Below are 22,041 nucleotides of genomic sequence, written 5' to 3'. Positions count from 1 at the left end.
TAGTTACTAACTGAGTCACAAATCATCCACATTTTAACCCCCATTTGTGGTGGTGCTTGTTCGGGAGATACTGTAATAATTGTGACCGGCATTTAGTTCCTACAAGACTTTCATCTATAGAAATTTCTTTATGAGGTGTATAGTATGTTCTAAAAAGTCTGTTGACGTGTTCTACTAGTGGATTGAATTTGGAGCAGGGGTCATAATCTGGTTGGCCACGTTGAGGTAGGGTGCTATTATCGACTATATGAAAAAATTGTAATAAGGCTTTCAAACAACGATTACGGCTAAACAATTTGCCGAACCAAGGCACAAAGTGGGAGTCTGAAGTTGTCCAATAGCTAGCTATTGTTGGTTTTCTGATTATCCCCCATATTCAGGATGACAGCAATGAACCCTTTTAATTTCAGCGAAGGTGGTGTTTTTCCACTGATTAGCTTAGCTCGAGATCCAGGGGAAAAAGTGTTCTGATGGGGCCCTCATGTACTGGTCGGCATATTGATTTTGTTCTAAGAACAAATAGGTTCAGCAAGGTTGTAGTGAAAAAAAAGATTGAAATAAGCTATTGGCTTAGAGTCAGAGGGTGGACAGTGCTTAGGACCTGGTTGCTCAGTAAAATAAAAATTGTGATTATGTCCGGGGTCATTTGTTTCATTTACTGGGGTCCATACTACATCACTTAGAGCTTGTCCTGCATTTAGATTACTAGGCCTAGGCCTGTGACTATCACGAGAAGATAAACCATCATTTATGTTATCACTAGGACAGCCTATTAGGTTATTCCTTCTAGGCCTCCCTCTAGGCCTACCAGTGGAAGTTGAAGGTAAACTTATCTGTGCCATATCCTCCTCACCTATCTAATAATTCCCTCATTATCTGATGGTAAGATAAGTCAGGATCGTCATCAGTGTCATCCACATCACTTTCATTGTCATCACTAGCCCTAACACTAATATCAGATTCATTCTCGGCATCTGAATCTGACAAATTCTGAAGGAAATCGTCACTCAGTTCGTCTTGCACATTTTATTCCACCATCGATTAAACTGTTAATTATTGTTCCCTCACTCACAGGAGAGTTTAGATCTAACTCTTTTACTCATTTTATCTTTAATCAACAAAAGTAACAGTTCAAAAAAACTTTCGATAACATTGTAAACAACAACAACAACGAACGAAGATTTCAGTAACATAACCCAGATCAACTGGTTTTGACAGCATGTCTAGGTAGTTTCGTCAATTCTAGTCAAAGACGACGAAAATAGAAATCCAAAGTTCTTCAAATGGCTTCTTTCATTATCCTTTGCTCCTAAACAACCAAAATACGGAATATTTCGGCATTTGAACATAACAGTAGCCAGTAACAATAAAAAATACCGACGTTCGACATATCGGACGTTGGCGTTTTCGGCAAAAATGCCGACGTCCGACATATCGGACGTCGGCAGTTAAAAGGGTTAATAAATGTGATAAAAATAAAAAACAATGTGCTTTAGCCCTTCGCATGCCACTAATAAATCCATTAACTTTCCTATAACACCAAGACAAGTAAAGAAAATTAGTTTTCTTTAAGTTTAAAGCTAATTTTTATTACAAGAAAATTATAAAAGGTAATAGCAACAGTTTATCAAACGGCGCATTTTACTTACAATTAGCGTATTTGTTAATAAAAATAAAAAATAATTATTTACATAACTGTTTATTTCAAATAAATTTAAATTAAATTAAATACACCTTGTCACACTATAAAACAAGATAAATATTTCAAACTAACCACAACACTACCATACAATGAAGAATAACAAAGTAAAGTAATAAATACATAGTAGACGTGCACTCGTGACAACAGAGATAGCAGTAATACACGCCACAGATATGTTTGGTTATGGCTCTGTAGGACACGCAAAACTGACGAGCAGGTGGTCGGCGTTAGACAAAGGGCGCTCCCTTCCCCCTGCCGCTGAGTGAAGGTCGTTTATAAATACTTCCTAGGGCAAGCGAGTTAAGTATGGAGTGTGCACCAGGCATTCCGAAGGCCTTTTGTGTACTAAAACCTCTCCAAGAAACATAATCTATAATATCGGATATAACTGTATTTGGCGATTTGGTCAAAATCTATCATTCTAATACTGTCCAATCTCTTCCTCGGTAGACAAATGACACCACAAGTGTAACAGTAAAAAGAGAGGAATCACAAAGAAAGTATTATTATGTACAGTATTACATCTGGAACCTGCACAATAAGAGAAGTTGTATAGATTCAGATTCAGATTCAGATTCCTTTATTATATTGTGTTTTATGATTCTACCATGTTGTACGGTATGTTTTGATATTATTTTTCTATTTCATGTTGTTTGTAATGTAAGTTTATATTAAAAAATGTCTTCTACATGAGGAGAATATCAGTTTGTAAATATCTAAACATATTGAAATGAAATGAAAAATGTCTTTATTGAATACAACGTAAAATATACTCAATTGGCGAGGTTAGGACTATCAAGTCCTCTCTTACACCTAACCATAAATTAATAAACTATACTATTAGTGTAAAACAAGAGCCACAATACAGTTTGCATTACTATTTTACATTCAAAAATTATAATCTCTATTTATATAAAGTAATAAAATAAAATAAAGGTTCTCTATGAAACAAAAAATAAATAAATAGGATAAAACTTACAAGGAAATTAACAGACATTCCATCACCATTCATACAAAGCCATCGTCCCTGAGTCATCTCCTGGATCTTCATTTTTAGAATCATATTCACTATTCTCTGTTAATTAATAAATAAAATTAATAAATCTATTCTAGTCTTGTTGCACTGATTAAGAGCAACTGTTACAAGTTGTTAAAACATCTAACTTGCTTTTATACAAACTACGAAAAAAAAATCATTAAATCTTAATAGATATTTCTTGTATGATAACTTTAAAATTAAAGTAGGTAATAAAACATTAACAGACCCTACAGATATTGGAAACAGTTTTAATGATTATTTTGTAAATATGGTTGATTTATCTGGCCAACATGGTCTCCAGCATGTCTGCCTTGATGAGACATCTAACGAATTTTCAAATGATAATTTAAGAAAACCAACTTTTAGATTTAAACCTGTGACTGCTAGGGATGTCAATAATGTATTAAGCTTAATGAAAAATAATTATTCAAGTGGAATTGATGAAATACCAGTTATACTTTTAAAATCTGCTAGAGAACATCTGTGTGAAATACTAGCACATTTAATAAATTCATCATTTATATCTGGCATCTTCCCTGATAAATTAAAAATAGCCAAAATTTTTTCCGATACATAAAAAAGATGACAAAAAAGAAATGTCAAATTACCGTCCAGTATCTCTACTTCCCTCAACATCAAAAATTTATGAAAGAATCGTTCACTCTCAGCTAATGGCGTTTTTAGAGGAACATAATCTATTAGACGATAACCAGCATGGATTCCGTACTGGTAGATCTACAATAAGTGCTGCAGTACAATATTTAGAGTCGATAATAGATTCTGTTGATAAAGGGGAACATGCACTAGGTATTTTTATGGACCTTTCAAAGGCTTTCGATAGCGTAGACCACTCAATTTTAATTAAGAAATTAAATTGTTTAGGAATAAATTCAACAAATTTAAAATGGTTTCAATCTTACCTTAATAATAGATTTCAATATGTAGAAATTCCTTCGATATCCTTACCAAATAAAATCTCAAGAGTATCCTCCAAACTTAAAAAAATAGTTTTTGGAGTTCCGCAAGGTTCAATTTTAGGACCATTGCTATTCTTGTGTTACTTGAAAGATATGCACCTTAGCTTAAAACACATTCCCCAAGAAAACCTGTGTTTATATGCAGATGATGCAAACCTCAAATTATCATCTAATTCAGTAGATGAGATAGAGAGGCTTTCATATTTGGAATTGAATAACATTAATTCCTTTTTAAATGAAAACAATTTAAAATTAAATATAAATAAAACAAATTATATATCTTTTAAAACCCAACAAAAAAAGGAAATAATTGAGCCAATGATCATAGTAAATAACCAACTAGTAACAAAGAATCAGAGTACCAAATTCTTAGGTCTGACTATTGATGAAAATCTTAATTGGGATCAACACGTACAATTGTTGATTACAAAATTAAACTCGGGAATTTATGCTTTGACGAAGATGTCTTTTATCTGTAGCACTGATACATTGAGGACAATCTATTTCTCTTATATACACTCTTATATTGCATATGGCCTCTGTTTGTATGGTGCTACAAAAAAATCAAATCTTGATGAAATTCTCCGGATACAGAAAAAATCTCTGAGAATTATGTTAGGACTAAAAATAAATGATTCTGTGAAAGAATATTTTAAGGAATTCAAAATTTTAACTGTCTACGGTCAATATATAATGGATACAATTATGTGCTCTAAAATTAAAAACTTAAATACTGGTATGACCAACGTAATTCATTTGTACAATACACGTAATAAAAATGATATTTTAATACCTCACCATAGGCTAAATTTTTACACAAAAAAAACCAACATACATTGGATCCAAATTTCTTAAATCCATTCCACTTGCTATCAAACAAGAAACAGAACTTAAAATATTTAAAAGAAAGCTTAAGGCATACTTGATAGACAAGGCTTTATATTCATTAGATGAATATTTTGATTTGCAAATCAGGTAGTTTTATTTTAGTTTTATTATAGGCTTATTTTATATTAGTTTTTAGCTAGTTTAAACTGACACTATTCAAATGTTACATCATTGTAACTAAAATGAATAAAGATTTTTTGACTTTGACTTTGACATATAGTAAAGCCCCACTGTAATGTTTATCCACTGACACATGTTCAGTCAACACAATGAGCGGAACGTTTTCAATTCAAGTTTTTCACCCTCCAAATCACTGTTTGTATGATTTCTAATGTCTGGAAACTATTCAGATTATTCAGGAATAAGTTCTGAAATGTGTACAAATTATTAATGCATTTGGACTGATGTAAAAATTGTAACAAATCTTGGTGTGCACCCCTTCCCTTTACTATTGCACCTGTACTGCTTCTCTGACAGATTTGCGAAGGGGGGGGGGTGGATTTCAAGGTACTGTCTGGTGGATGCATGGCAAATGAGCGGTGCTGCCACCATCACGGCCTTTGTAGCCAACAATCTTTATGTAAAACAATAATGTACAAGGAAATACATTATATAAAAACCAAATTTTCTAAACAAAAACTGTATAAGTTGGGACCGTTACAAGTGGGTGTCGTTATATATTGGGATTCTATATATAAAGTTGTACCTGTATTATGTTATTTTTTACATGGTGTTTCTAATGATTTACCCCAATACCAATGAAGGTAAACTTTGCCATACATATGTGATTGGATTATATCAGATATACATACATATATATATATATCTGTAAGTAATACGTTTATAAATAATATGATAATAATGTTTCTAAGATTCTATTTTTTATTTATCTATAGTTCTTTGTAGCTTTTAATTTGTATGTTAGTATTTATAAACATATACCAAAGAAATGCATGTATTTTATTTATAGGATAATGTTTCTTTCTTAATTAATACATTAATTATCCTGAACTTTGGAACCCTTTTTCATTGGTCAAATTTGTAATTGTAAAATATTTGGTATATGAATTAAAAAATCCAGTACATTTCATATTAGAGTCTAGTCTAAAACTAAAGTATGAAAATCCATAAAAAATAATAAATGTGTTATGTTTTGCATAGAGCTGTGATTTTGTGTAATTACACTAGGATTTCTTAGCAGTTACTTACCTGAAGTTATTTCCTGAGATAAAAGTGTTAAAATATTATTTTAAAGTGCATGTAATGATATGATTTTATACTTTTTTTAAAACTTTGTTAATTATGGAGAGTAACATAGTGTAAATTACATATGTTTTGGATTTACCATTTAAAATACTACATTGGATGTTTATTTGTGTTTCTGTGCCTACTTTGTAAAATATCGTCCTAATAAAAAAACAAACGTAAAGTAATATAAAGAGACATAAATTATAGAAAAAATCTATTATTACCTTTACTGCGGCTCCATACTAAGAGATACCAACTACTTTAAATTCGATTCTGGGCTGAAAGGCATCTGCCGCGGTGAACATGATAATCAGTAATGTCTTGTAGAATAGGGTTAGATGTTTTTTTATATGATTTCAAAGAATTATTACTGGTAAATGTTATAGTATTCATTTTTAAGGAATTTTGTTGCAGTTCCTAGTAGTGAAACCTGAAGCGAGTCAAATCCTGAAGGGCCTGGTGATCCCCTGGTGCGAGGACTGTGACTACCGGGCATTGTTGCAAGCGGTGGGCATAATTGGTGCAGTTATCATGCCTCACAATCTGTACCTGCACTCTGGGCTGGTTAAGGTGAAGCTCCTTTATGTTAAATATTTCTCTTTGTTTAGTCTACATTTACATTTACTACAATTATGAGGAATCGCATTTGTTTTGAAACAAAGCATATAGATTTCAGCTGTTTAGATAATTCATTTTTATTTGTTATACAAAACCACCTTAGTTGTCTTATCTTCTACTGATAGTGGCATTATCTTTTAATGCATGGTGCGATTATTCATGTTGTAAATTAAAATTAAAACCCTTTCTTTACAACTACACTTATTTTCGTAGTCCACCAGTTGGTCCACCAAAAGGTGGCAATTTTAAAAGTCTGCATCTTTTTTAATTAAAGAAATGTGAGGTAAAGGTAAAAAATGTATTTGGAACAAATTAAATCCTACCTTTATCTGATTAAGTTTAGGGTGTCTCACTCAGCATGGTTGTAGCCAAACTTACACAACAGTTAATTAAGGTTTTGAACTCACAAACCTCCTCCCCACCATGTGGCATTGAAAAATATCAGTAAAAGTGTGTTTTTTTTATGTAGAACACCAAATGTATCGAAACAGTTGAACATTCTTTAAATTCCCCTTCAGAATAAATACTTTGGTGAAATAATTTACTACCATTTATCCACTCTTGTTCTTATACCACAACCATAGAGCCAACAAAAAATATTATGATTTTTATTAACACACAGAATGAATAAGCACAATTTCTTGTATTATTGAAAAATGTCCAGATTTTTATTTCTTTAACTTTCAATGCTCTATAGAATAGAAAAATTATCCTTATTGCAATATGGAGTACATACAAGATTTAAATGGCAAAAGGTATATCAATGAGAGTAGAGGACACATCTGACTTCTCCACATGCCAACTTCAACGCACTTAGAGAGAGCTGATTGTCAAGCAGTCTAGGGTGTCAGACTGAGTCTGATGGCACTTCTTTGTAACTATTTTCTATGGCCATTGGATTTTCTATTAGTACTGTCAATATTCTACTGTACCAACTCTCCCTCTTATTACGTTTTAAAGCTTATAAATCCTTGCACAGGCCAAAGGACAGATAGAATAAGACTAAAAAAGGGATCAGCCTCTGTTTTATTAAAAGAACTTATTTTGTTGTCTTTAATATTGCAAAATCTGCTACTTATTAATTAAAAACTTACTTTTAATTAATTAAATAAGTTAAAAAGTTATGATTAAGTGCTTTTGGAACTTATTGAGATTACAGTGAACCCCATAATACCCACAGTAGTTAATCCATTTAAAAAATTTTTTCACATATTTCCTATATGATTCCTAGAAGAATTTGAATACTGGATGTACGAAACTAACAATTGTTGATTTGTATACTTTGCAGGAACAGCTTCTACAATTGAAATAAAATGTATGAGGACATTAAAGAATTAACTCTGGAACAGGCAGTTATATAATGCCTCTATTTAATCTGTTTTACAAAACATTAATCAATGTTACTTATTGTTTCATTCTATAAAAGAATTTGTAGTATAACATTCACTGTAAACAAAAAGTTAGATAAACTACCTTACAATAATCACGCATAACATTGGTGTAGATATAAAAATTATTAAATATTACTTTTTAAAATTGTCTGGAATAACCAAAATATTGTTATAGTTATTTATTTATACACGATGAATAAAAAATTTACTTTAAGCGATATATATTTCTGCACATTCAAACCATGCAGTGTCCGCGAGCCACCCACTAGTGCTAATCTAACATCATGAGGTTAGGTCGACAACATAACATCCATAATTGATGATATTTCTCAATGTATTTTATCTATCCACATGCCGTCTTTATTATTCCTAAAAGTACTTCCACGTAGAAAAATGATGGGCTCTAACTTTAGGATTCATCCACACTGGCTTAAAATAATTTAAACAGTACTGAAACCATTGGGACTATTAAATAATAAAAGTTGAAATCCATAGTTTTCATTAGTCGTCATAAAAACTTTTAATTTCCGACTTCAGAGCCCCAAAACACTGCTCTTTAGTCCAATAAATATACTTATTCTAGTAGTCTAAAATCAATGAGGAGATTGGAATATAATCCAGTGATTATTACTTATATCAGGAGGGCCTAGTATGCATTTTAATAACAATATACCCATGATGCCTCTATTATTGAGTAGGAAATTACATGTGAAGCCATAAGTTACTGTTTTTTTAAAAATTAAGAGGTCACTTTAAAAAATTAAATAAATAAAACCAATTACGTGCTTATTATTTTACCTTATATATTATGATGCTTTAAAATTAATATCTGGTTTGTTTGTCTATAATAGTATAGGAAGTGTGTGTTTATTGTTTAATGGCATAGTTATTGTACTAACAAATAAGACTTTAATAGTACGTTTTGGCATTTTTATTTATAAATAAATACACTTATTTAACTAAGGTTATATTTTTCAGTCCAGAGATATTGACAGAACAAAGCCTTCTAAAGTGAGAGAAGCAAATCTGTACTACTTTGTGGAAAGCACCATAGCTCTTGCTGTCTCCCTCGTTATCAATGTATTTATCGTAGCTGTGTTTGCTCATGGGATGTATAACAAGACCAACCAGGATGTAGTAAGTATCCCACCCACTGTAGACCCTTGTTTATATATTAGTTTTTAGGAAACATATTTAATTGTATTTTCTTTATGCTTATATTTTGTCCTAGTAGCAGTGAAGTTACGAGGGCTCTTCTTTTTCCTCAACTTCAAAGATGTTATAAAATTAAAACTAATGACAATTATTATGTAATAAATGTAGCATCAAAAGTTACGTACATATATGGCTACTTATCAACACAATCGACATTTAAAGTGAGGCAATTTGTTGTACTGAGATATAAGCTTTTTAATAACCTCTTCATAGAACATTGCCTCCAGTGACTTGAAATGGGTTTCCACGGAGTTTCAGAGGGTTTTGTCTGTTTAGAAACTCTGCCCTCTCCTAGCTACATCTTCAATTCAGAGAACAGGCGGTCAGTATTAATGAGTTCGGGCATTGGATCATACTGTTCGACTGGCAGCATGGTTAGAAGTTAAAAATAACATCCCCCTTATATTTATTGTGGAGTATAAATGAATTCGAACATGTATAGCCATTACCGTACAGGTTAGTAATTTTTAATATTCAACTTTTATCACTCGAAAATAGATATTTTAATTTTCCATTGTCTCATTTTCATTTGTTTCATTCACCCAGTGTTTCATTTCCTAACTGTCTTGGGTGGAAAATATAGATATGAATTTTTAAAACCCCTGGATTGTAATCAAAATTCAACGTGTATTTCATTACTGGTATGATAGTACTTATAAATCAATTATATGAGGAGAATAAAATTTAAAAGGCCTGACAAAAGTGGCAGCAGTCAGTTAATGAAAAAACTGAAATTAAAAACTAGTCTAAGATAAGAAAAGAAGTAATGGTACAAGTGAATTCTATTAAAATTAAACTAAAAGAATTTTAATCAATAAACAATATAAATAAATTATTAAAAATTAACTATAAGTAGTAGAAGTGTTACTAAATTAAAAAAGATTGAAATTACTGTTATTTATAATACAAATTACACATTTCATAAGTCACTAGAACACAAGCACACCGTTTGTATACATACTCAGGTCCTAATATCATCTCAACAACAGTCATACCAACACTAGGAAACTACTCTCCCCTCCTACACACAAGATTGTAAGACACAATCCTACCACACACTTTGCCTCAAACACCACACGTGGAACACATTTGTATGTATATTTTGCTAACAAATTTTTAAATGTCTTTTCTTCAGAAAGGGAGCTAACCCCTCCTTATATGTGGAGTAGCTATAATTTGGATATTGTGGATTGAATATCTAAGAAATTTGAGGCAATGAATTTTAACCACATTATTCTTATTTCGAATATGTACTCATATAAATGTATAAATCTTCACAGTGAGAAGCTCGGTGTCAGAGTTGGTTGGGCCTCTTAATTAACCATATGGGAATTGAGGATTTATGCTATCAGTTAGTCAATTCAATCAGACAATACCTGAGTGGTGTGGAACTCTTGTTAGAATATAGAACTGTATTTTTCTCCTCACCGGATTGTTAATGATTCTTTCTTACGTACATTTCGCTTAGGATAGTTACCGAATATTCATTTTATATGTTAGTTTGATAACTATGTAGAAAATTACAACAACCTATATTTATAAACTTTTATATTATGAACTCCACATTATAGGGTTATCTTTATGTTAGAATAATAAATCGTAAACTAAAACCCTTTTAAATTCTTTTATTTCAGACACGTGTTTCAGTATAAACCATCTTCAGTGTGAACATTAACCTCTAATTAAATTATAAACAAAACAAATAAATATACACCTGTCGACTATTTAAACAGATGTTAAACTTATATGACACAGTTGTAATTTTGATTAAGATTCTGTGTTTGATATTTTTTCAAAGATAGGATTTGTTTTATTTTTTAAATTGCTATTTAATATGTTGTGAGGATCTTTTTTATAATTTAGATAAATGTGTAATTCTTCTTTAGTGTTTAATTTTTCTCCTTTCCTTTCGATATCCAAAATTTCCATGTTCTTTTCAATATTTTTGTAGTTATGTCCAGTTTCTAATAAATGTTCAGCGAAATTTGATTTTATTGTAGACATGTTGTTTGTTTTCAAAGCTTGTATATGTTCTTTAAACCTTTTATTAAAATTTCTGCCAGTTTGTCCAATATAGTAGCTTTCACAGTCACTACAGTTAATTTTGTATACTCCACATTGTTTGTATAAATCTTGTTTGTCATCTTTTTGGCTTATTTTGTTTTCAATTAGTTTAAACGTATTATTTCTTGTTTGGTAACTGATGGAAAATTTTGAATTTTGAAAGGTTTTTCGAACAGCTTTGTTTATTTTAGTATTGAAAGGTACACATATATATTTCTGAATTTCATTATTATTAGGATTAGGTCGTATTGTATTGGTTTTATTGATTTTTCTTGTTTTTTTCTGAATCATTTTGTCTACAATATGGGGTTGATATCCATTTTTGACAGCTAGATATTTTATGATTTCCATTTTCTTAGTTTTATTTTCATCACTCATTGGTATATTTAACATTCTGTTTATCATTGAGTGAAATGCTGCTAATTTGTGTTTCCATGGATGGTTAGAGGTTGATGGTATTAGAAGATCTGTTTGGGTTGTTTTTCTATAAATTTCAAATGAGTGGTTTCCATTAAGATTAGAAATGCTTATATCAAGAAAGTTAATTTTGACTTTTTGGATTTCTTTTGAAAACTTAATTTTTGGGGATATAGAATTGAGGAATGTTAAAAACTGGTCTGCTTGCTTCTCATCTCCTTTGAAAAGACATAAGATATCATCAACATATCTAAACCAGTAAATTATTTTATCTTTAAATGGATTAGTAACACTCATTATTTTGTTGTTTTCTAAATGTTGTATATATATATTTGCAAGAAGGCCTGAAAGAGGAGATCCCATTGCCAACCCATCTTCTTGTTTGTAAAAGTCCTTTTTGTATTGAAAATAATTTTGATTAACAGTAGACTTTGTCAATGATAAAATATCGTCAATTTAATTTTAATAGTTTAATTTTAATATTTTAATAACCTGTTTAAATAGTCGACAGGTGTATATTTATTTGTTTTGTTTATAATTTAATTAGAGGTTAATGTTCACACTGAAGATGGTTTATACCGAAACACGTGTCTGAAATAAAAGAATTTAAAAGGGTTTTAGTTTACGATTTATTATTCTATTATAAACTTTTATATTCTGAAAGCAATGCTATCTTTATCGGACATATCACAAAGGATCCAGAAGAATATATTTTTTGGTAATCACTATTGTGACACATAATTTTATACCTTGATCTATCTTAAATCCACATGTTCGTATATTTTTGGTGAACTATAATGAAAATTCTAGATGCAGTTATATGTATTGATTTATAAAATTTATATAAATAAATATATGAATATTATATTACATATATTTATATAATTTATCTAAGGATTTCATTGTTTATAAAACATTTTAAGAAGTTCTAAATTATTTTTGATTATTAATAAAAATTTAATACTCCACAAATCCAGATAATTAACCTTTAGAACACAAGTACACTGTCAATAAACATACTGATGTCTTATAAGTTGTCTAGAAGTTGTGATATTACAATTCTTTTTATATTGTTATGTATTGTTTAAAGTAGAACTATTAAAGTTATAAAATTGTATTGTAATATATGTATAGGATTTGCAATCTTAGCTTCACAGAACAAAGAAAAACAGTAAAACTAAAAAAAATGGTTATGAAACGCTAACCAAGGCAAAGTTACAATAGTACAAATAATTACATAAGATAGCAGTACGAGGTGAAAAGATGTAATACAAAATGAATACATTTCTGTAAAAAGACCAAGATACAAAGCATTTCAAGTATGTCTCAAGTAGAAGCATAGAATAAGGTAACAATCACTTCACAAGGAACCAATACTGCCAACAGATGAAATTATAAGAAACGTAAAAAACAACCATGAATAGTGGAGGTCATGAAAGTACAATGAGATGTCTTCAGGTGCTTGGCTAGGAGAGAATAATCTTTACACCACTAGCAACAATTATTTATTATAATACATGTCAGTTAGGATAGAGAAATTGAAAATCAGTCACATATGAAAAACACTGTTAAGACACGCATATAAGTGAAACAATTCACTGTAGTGATTACAATTTGGCATATTGGTTATATTATTAGTTTGCCTCAAATATTACTTATGCATTTAAATGCATTTGTATAACATCTTGTTTGATTATTCAGTTCAACTGTAGCCCATATTGTCTGTAAATAAATTAGGTCATAATTAACCCACTTACTAACCCACAGTGTATTTTAATATTTTGTAAGTTACAATACATTTTCTCTTTCACAGAATAATAAAATTTTTCAAACATAAAAAAATGATCCATACACTTATTGATATAGAAATAAACATTACATAACATAATTAAAATAAAGTAATACCAGTGCTTATTATTTTAACAAAAATTAATTACCCGTTTCAAATAAAATACAGTACATCTAAACATACGAGGGCTGTTCAGAAAGTAACCTCCGGTCGATTGAAAAAAATACACCAAGTTAAGTAAAAATATTTTAATATATACATCTTACAACTACATCTTTGCACTATTTTTCGACATAGTCTCCATCACGATTGAGGCACTTATCGTATCTCTTCACAAGCTTTGAAATTCCTTCTGCATAAAAATCACCCGCCTGTGCCTTGAGCCAGCCTGTGACCGCATCTTTGAGCTCTTCGTCGTCATCAAACCGCTGGGACCCGAGCCATTTCTTCATATGCATGAAGAGGTGATAGTCGCTTGGCGCCAGATCTGGGCTGTAAGGTGGATGGTTGAAAACGTCCCACTTGAAGGACTTAAGAAGGGCTGTTGTTCTGCAAGCAGAGTGAGGACGGGCGTTATCGTGCAAAAAAACGATACCGGAAGTCAGCATACCACGGCGTTTGTTCTGTATAGCCCGTCGTAATGTTTTTAGTGTTTCACAGTACACGTCTTGATTAATGGTCGTCCCACGTTCCATGAATTCAACCAACAACACCCCTTTGGCATCCCAAAACACCGTTGCCATCAGTTTTCTGGCAGAAAAATCTTGCTGGGCTTTTTTTGGTTTGGTAGGCGAATCTGAATGTGCCCACATCTTTGATTGTTCTTTTGTCTCAGGGTTTACGTACTTAATCCAGGTTTCGTCACCGGTCACGATTCTGTTTAACAATGGTTCTCCTTCGTCCGCATAACGTGACAGAAAGTCTAATGCAGAGGCCATTCTTTGAGTTTTGTGGTGGTCGGTAAGAATTTTGGGCACCCATCGTGCACATAACTTACGGTAACCCAATCTTGCTGTCACTATCTCGTACAAAAGAGTCTTAGAAATCTGTGGAAAATCAGTAGACAACTCCGCCATTGTGAAACGTCGATTTTCACGAACTTTTGCATCAACTGTCTGAACGAGTTCGTCAGTCACCAAGGATGGTCTACCACTCCTCTCTTCATCATGAACGTTTTCTCGTCCACTTTTAAATAAACGTACCCATTCACGGACAACTCCTTCACTCATAACTTGTGGTCCGTACACGGCACAAAGCTCACGATGAATAGCTGCTGCAGAGTATCCTTTGGCTGTAAAAAACCGTATAACAGCACGCACTTCACATTTGGCGGTATTTTCTATTGCAGCACACATTTCAAACTGCCACAAAAACTAAACTAGCGCAGGTACGATGTTCACTCGACTACAGCTTGATGCCGACTGACCTGCTTAGTGCGTGAATGCACAGATGGCGCGCTACTCCCCTCCACTACCCGCACTGTGACCAACCGGAGGTTACTTTCTGAACAGCCCTCGTATATAAACAATAAAATTCATATCCTTAACACTTAACATCAGTATACCATTACATTGTATTACATAAACGTTTAAATTTTAAATTAAATAACACTACACAAACATGGACTGTTCTCATAAAAAACAAGATAAGATCTAATTTATGCATGTTTGATCATAAGATATAAATTATAAGTCACTCCTCTTATTCTGATTTTGTGAAGTTTTTCAAACAAAGTACTGTGATTTACAGTGTCATAAGTTATTTTTAATATCAATAAATAATCCAGTTGTATTTTTTCCATTGTTCAAATTGTCGTAAATTTCATACATATTAATGCATTTCAGTACTTAATTTCTCTCTGTATCCAAATATGAAAAAATTAATACTATTAACCCTTCCCACGCGGCTAACGCCTAAAGACGCGGAACTGCCGATGCTTTAAACGCGGATAACGTCTACAAACGCAACAGCTTTACTTTTGAAATGGCGAAGAATTAGTTGTTAAAACTTCCGTAAGAGAGCAGATCGATGTTCCTTTCGACTGTCGGGACTATACAAAACGCTTTGTCACCGTTGGTGGACTTTTTAACGGTATCTACTCGGGTTGAAAGCAATCGCCGCCATTTTTTGTATGGCCTGTGACGCGGCATACGCCTACAGACGCGTTCGTTTCATTCAGCTGTTTAACTACGTGTGTGTTGGTCGTATGTTGGTTATATTGTTAAAAAAAAGTGTTTTGAATCAGTCCGTTGTTATTCTTACAGTGTTTTAGTTTGTTTTTACTAACATTTAGTATAATTTTTTGTTATAATGGCTAATCCAGATGATCCAAGTTTTGACGAATGAGCGCATTTTTGGTATATTGTGTAATATTTTTTTTCAATTATTTGTTTTGTATTTTATACCAGTTTCACCATACAAGTCCAGTTTATTTATTCTAAATAAATAAGGTTTATAAGTACAATATTTGTTTCATTTCCCTTGTAGGCTATCATATAAATAAGTTTGTGTTGAATTTCACATTATTACATTTTAAAATCTTATACTGAACTTATTTGTTTTATGTATTAATTATACAGGAACTTCAGTTACAATTTACTTATTATAAATAACCTGTATAAATGTAATGTAATCTGTCAAATAGTGTTCCTATGTACATTATCCCGCCATGGAGTTTATACAAAATTTCAAATATTTTCGTGCGTATAAAATTCTCAAAAATATGTAATATTACATGTTTATTATTTTTTCTTATTAAGGTACTACCAAGGTATATGAAACAAAAATTAGCATTGGGAAATTTTAAAAAAATATTTTTTTATGTCTTAGCGTTTGACAGTAATTTAGATTAGCGCTTTAAGGGTTAAAAATACTTACTAATTTTTTCAACACCTTTGAGAAAATAGGGAGTAGTGAAATTGGGCAAAAATTAGTGTTTTCATTGTTTAGGCCACCTGTATATATTGGGATGCCACGACTTTTTTCAATTTTTCAAAAAAGACATCAGATTGCAAACTTAAATTAATGATATGTGATAAAAACATCTATTATTTGTGGATATAAGTTTAAGTAAGTAAGTCTATCCAGTTCTTAATGTAATTACAAATTTTATCATTATCCTACAATAATAGTTATAATAATCAGTACTATTTTTGTGAACTTAATCAACCTCAAATATATAATTGCTCTGCATATGGACATTGATTTTCATATGTTTACAACAGTATTATCTGCAGCAATATAAGTTTTGGAGTGTGTCTGCCGATGAATGGACTGTTTACACCTTTATAAATATCAACTTACTTATCAAATTATTTTGGTTGTTGTTGATAATATTTAATGATGCTAAAAGAAAAAAAAGTTCGTTGAACTTGAAATAATTGTTGGTATCTTATGATTACACAATAGACAGTATGCTTTAACAACAATATCATCAAGACATGTTTTTACTAGTAAATTCTATTATTAAGTGAGAAGTCTATTTAACATTCATCATTCCATGAGAAGAACTCATCGAGTGTGTAGTATGCGTGGTCTTGTAGTCAACACAGTAGGGTTCTCTTTATAGATTCTGGGTTGTCTTTCAGATGATCTGGTAGCTTGTTGAATTGTTTCATTCCAGCATATGACGGTTTTTTTCTCGAACAGTTCTGTTCTGTGGACTGGTAGAGTGTAATCCTGCCTGTCTAGTGTAATGGCAGTGTAGATCTCTTTGTTTTGGAGGATCCTTAGTTATACAATAAAGTTTGGTTTCTAGGATGTAAATGGATGTTATTGTCAATATTTTCCATTGTTTTAAAATGTTTCTGCAGTTCTCTCTAGGTCCTATTCCGGCCATTACCAGAACTCTGTGGAGATTGCCACCTGAAGAATCACCTCAGACTGCTATTCCATAATGGAGGTGGCTTTCGAATAACGCGTGATATGCTATTCATGTGGCTTCATGAATACTGGTTGTCTTGGCTCTTTGTAATGCAAATAACGCTGAGTTAAGCTTCAGGCAGAGGTTATCTTTACGGTTTTTCTAGCACATGTTCTTGTCAAGTATTATGCCTAGAACTTCATCAGTTTCTTTGATATTGGGCAGTTCAGTTAAAAACACCTTTTTACTGTCCAGACTAATTTGTTTTGTTTATTTCTCATTGAGAACGAGTCCTTTTTTTCATTGTATATTCTTGAGCCATGTTGAAAGCTATGTATGTGTTAATTACCAATTGTTCAGTATTTCTATTTACTGCAAGCAGAACAGTGTCATCTGCGTACATGATCATCAGAATATTGATAATATTCTCTAAAGTGTACTGGAAAGTCATCTATAAATAAAATAAACAAAACTGGTTCCAAGGACCGAGCCTTGTGGAACTCCTCTTCTCAATGGTAGGTAGTGAGATTGTACTGATTGTATGAGTCCCTGGGTTGTTTTCTTTAGCTCCATTATCTGCTTCCGTCCTTTGAGATAGCTTTCAAACCAACTGAGTGCTGTTTGCCGGATCCCAACGTTTAAAATTTTAGTCAGTATGAGTTTATGTCTAAGGCAATCAAAGGCTTTACTAAGATCAAGGTATAAGCTGGTGATGGTGTTGCTGATTTCCATATTGTCAATTATATATTCAGCTAGGTCAATAATTGCAGTTGTGGTAGATTTTCTAGAGATAAATCCAATTAGCTTCAACTTTTTTTTTTATAAATGAAACTTCATTAATAAAAATAATTCTGTTGGTTTCAGAAAGAAGTCTGTGAAATAAACCATAATCAACACAGTGATATCTTTCCAGTAAGTATGAACTTCTTAATAGAAATTCTGTATGCTCTTACACAAAGTAGTTACAAATATACATAAAGCTAAGCAGTGACATCATTTTCAGAGAGTTGTTTTACAATTCATATTATAATTAGTTGGAGTTCCTTGTTGAATTTGGAATAGTTCTACAATATTCAAAATATATGTCATATTTATGCATTATGTTATTAACTGACGACAGTGGTTGTTTACTAGGTGCAGTTCAGTAAAATGGCAATACTAGCATTTTTTATCTGTACCTCAAAATTTTAATGGGTACTCTCTTTTAGTAGTTTAATTTCAGATTGTCATAATGTAACAAAAATGTGTAAAATATAAGTTGTAAAGCTTCATAAAAGTAGTACAACCCAGTAATATTAGCACATTTTCAAAGTAAAATTGAATGAGTTATCACATATTTTTTATAAATAAAAAGTATACAAATAACTCATTGAAGTATCAAAAGAGCATGAAATCTGAGTAAGTACAGCATAGAAAATTAACGTCTTATCACAGAGTGGTTTCATAATAGTAGGGGCGGTTTTCACATTACATCATTATTTTATGATGAGTAATTTTGAAAAAATTAGTACAACATATTATATTAAGACAATTTTTAAGTAAGTATGCAAAAAGATACTACGTATCCTAAAATACAATGGTTAAGATAGGGAGAAGCATTCAAGCAATATTTTCACATCTTGAAGATCCTTTTGGATATAAGATGTTTCACAAGATACAAGATAATTTTAATTGGTCATTAAATATAAGATGATCATTTATAAATAGTGACTTAGTGAGTGATATGTGAATAAAAAAATTCAAATCTGAACATTTTTCAAATTAAAGGGTTAAGATGTATAGGTTGGTGTAAAGTAAGTTTCGTTATGATTATTTATTTTAATTTATTTGCATTTGTGTATTTACTTTCTGAACTAGCCTAGTTTGTTCTCAATTTTATTACAAATTTATATGCATAAACTACTATATCTAAAACAAAGTACTAAGTATGAGCTCGATTCAACAAACAAATATGACGTTTCAGAACAACACCGATCTAGTGGATGTGGATATCTTCAAAGGCGGAGTGTTCCTGGGGTGTCAGTTTGGTATTCTGGCCATGTACATCTGGGCAATCGGTATTCTTGCCGCAGGTCAGAGCAGTACCATGACCGGCTGCTATGCCGGGCAGTTCTGTATGGAGGTCAGTATACCTGGTAATAACTTTATTTTGGAATTTTTGATTGCCTCTAGTGTTAATCAAAAGATAATCGACCAAAATGGATACAAAATCAATATTACTAATTACAGTATGCATTATAATTTATGGTTTGTGGTAATTTTTCAGCCCTAATCACCCCTTGTGAAACCCAGAAAAGAGTCACATAAGCTTTATAGTGTTTGCACAATTTTAAACTTTGATCAAGAGGGGCTTCTATATTCCTTTGAATGATATTTTTCTGTAAACTTGATGGGTGGGCAATTATTTATGACAAGGAACTCAATAAAAACTCTTTGTTTCAGCCGCAACAGAAAACTGTTGTCTCACTCATCTTGTTCAGTAATATCGGATTAAAGTGATCAATCAGAATGATATGCGGCACACTTCTAACTGACATTTGTTTCTTTTGAACAAGTCTAAGTCTGATAAGCAATTTGGTAACTTACTGGAGCAATGGCCTCGGTGACATTTACCTATCAGTCGCCCCTCATAACATTTTTCGCAATCACTGCAATTCATTTTATTACCTTCTGAATTCAAAACAACTTGTGTTTTGGTTTAATTTGTATTAATAAGAGCAAAATGTTTGTTTCTTGTTCTAGAAATTATGTTTTTAAATTTGGATTTTTATGTGTTGTTTTATCAAAAGTATTGCTCGTATTAGTAAAAGACTTACTAATACGTTCTTTAGCACTAGTCATGTATGTATGAAAATATAGTCGTTCCAGCTCAGTCGAAGAAGTAGGTAGATTTTGTAACAGCAGTTAAATCAATTATTTAAAATTTACATGTAATCAATATCTTAAAAGCTGTGTCTGATGATGCTTACTTACTTACTTAACACACTCGTACAGAGTGGTCTCATTCACCGGCAGGAGATCACATCTCCGCAAGTTTTTCTTGCACTCTGGTATTTTTGCCCTCATTCTATTTAGAATCTTCCACATTATATAAGGTAATTCTCTGCCAGGTGCCAGTTCCTCCTTTGATGTTATGGATGAATTTGTGAAAGAGGATTTCCTCCTCGTTTTGCAATTGCTTGCTGGTGATCCTTCCAATAACTGAGTCCTACCAAAAAAGGATGCTATGGATGATGTCCGATGATGACATGAGTGATAACAATTTTGTTTGAACCTAATCGTCAGTAATTTTCACAGGGATTCTTAAACCTGACTTGGACGAGATGGAAGAGAGTTTTATTTACAAGAGCTGTTGCAATAGTCCCAACATTCTTTGTGGCTTTCTACAACAACATGGCTGATCTAAGCGGCATGAATGACATGTTGAATGCCATAATGAGTCTTCAGCTGCCATTCGCCACCATACCTACGATAGCTTTCACAAGCAACCCTCACATCATGGGAGAGTTTGTCAATGGATGGTAATTACTTTATAATCTCGATCATACTAGTAATCAGAATTTATCAAATGCTGTATAGTACTGAAATTAATATTTTAGGTTTGGAATAAATTAATTGATGAATGTGATGTGTTGTTTCAGGCTAAACAAGTTAATTTCAATTTTACTATCCTTGCTTGTAATAGGCATAAATGTGTTCTTCGTGGTTGATTCGGTCTTAAGATCGATGACAGACAACTACATTTTGCTGATTGGACTTGGACTGTACTCAATAATCTATCTCAGTATGTGTCTGTACTTGATGCTGCATATGATCATGAGCATGGGAGGATGCAAGAATATAGCCAATAGTTCTGTGAGTATTTCATTTACTATGTGATAAACATTAATAGAATAATTCATCTATCATTCATGAAAATCATTCTAAATTTGTAGAAATGCCCACATTATTCTGTATGAATTTTAAGTTTGAAATAATCTTAAATGATTTATATATATGGCCTGCCAAAGATAAAAAAGTGTTGGTTTATAGGTGGTTTGATAAAAAGTACAAATGAATAGAATATTTCACTATTATCCAAATTGTTTTATTTTTAGGATAAGGATATTTTAAGTATATTGTAGTCAGCTGTTCATTGTAGATTTTATCTACTACGTTATGTAATATTATGAGACAGTAAATGTCTGATTTCTGTGACGTTTATGGAATAATATTGCAGTGTTTGAGGACAATATATTAAAGGTGAACATAAATAAAATACAGTTATTAAACTTCCATATAGATATAAAAACAGCCAACCTGGTCTATATTTTCAGTGACCTTATGGGAAATGATGTTGTGAGATGTCTTGTAATAGAGCTGGATGAATAACTGAAATTTCACTCACATAGTGAAAATCTTTGACGAAAGATCAGTTTGACACTCGTGCCCTTTTCAACCTGGTGGGCATGGTAGACCGTGGAGCGTGGAGTCTTGCTCACTGCCTACTACGGCCTATTGTATTCACAACTTATGTTCATTGTAAGGTGGGGAGAGTTGGTGGTTCCTTTTTTTCATTCAATTTGCAGAAAAAGGCTGTTTACGTTAATTTTTCTCTAAAGAAAAATTATTCATTATAAGAGGTGTTCTGTTTTAATAAAATTATAACTTTTCCTAGCATTTACTGTTTAATAATCCTCAGCTTCAGGGAATCCAAACTTCAAGCCTTTTTCAAATATTATAACCTTAGAGCCTTCCATAAATTATTCTTATAACCTTAGAAACAATAACAGTTTTAATATTTGTTCTGATTTCACTTTGTTTTTAAATAACCATCTTTTTAAAATTGTAT

General features: G+C 31.7%; 1 protein-coding gene across 9 annotated transcripts in view; it reads left to right on the top strand.

Moving 5' to 3' along the window:
- LOC124362720 (protein Malvolio-like) overlaps positions 1-22,041 on the top strand; it is a 93,068-nt gene that overhangs the window by 50,725 nt on the left and 20,302 nt on the right. For all 9 annotated transcript variants that reach the window (XM_046817451.1, XM_046817447.1, XM_046817448.1 and 6 more), the window contains 6 exons: positions 6,269-6,424; positions 8,842-9,000; positions 18,075-18,122; positions 19,174-19,332; positions 20,508-20,731; positions 20,852-21,065. In XM_046817451.1, coding sequence (XP_046673407.1) covers positions 6,269-6,424; positions 8,842-9,000; positions 18,075-18,122; positions 19,174-19,332; positions 20,508-20,731; positions 20,852-21,065 — 960 coding nt within the window. The remainder of the gene's footprint in view (positions 1-6,268; positions 6,425-8,841; positions 9,001-18,074; positions 18,123-19,173; positions 19,333-20,507; positions 20,732-20,851; positions 21,066-22,041) is intronic.

The sequence above is a fragment of the Homalodisca vitripennis genome, chromosome 5 (assembly GCF_021130785.1).
Source record: "Homalodisca vitripennis isolate AUS2020 chromosome 5, UT_GWSS_2.1, whole genome shotgun sequence".
NCBI lineage: Eukaryota > Metazoa > Arthropoda > Insecta > Hemiptera > Cicadellidae > Homalodisca > Homalodisca vitripennis.
Note: the sequence above shows the minus strand (reverse complement) of the source record. Positions and strands in the feature narration are given on the sequence as shown.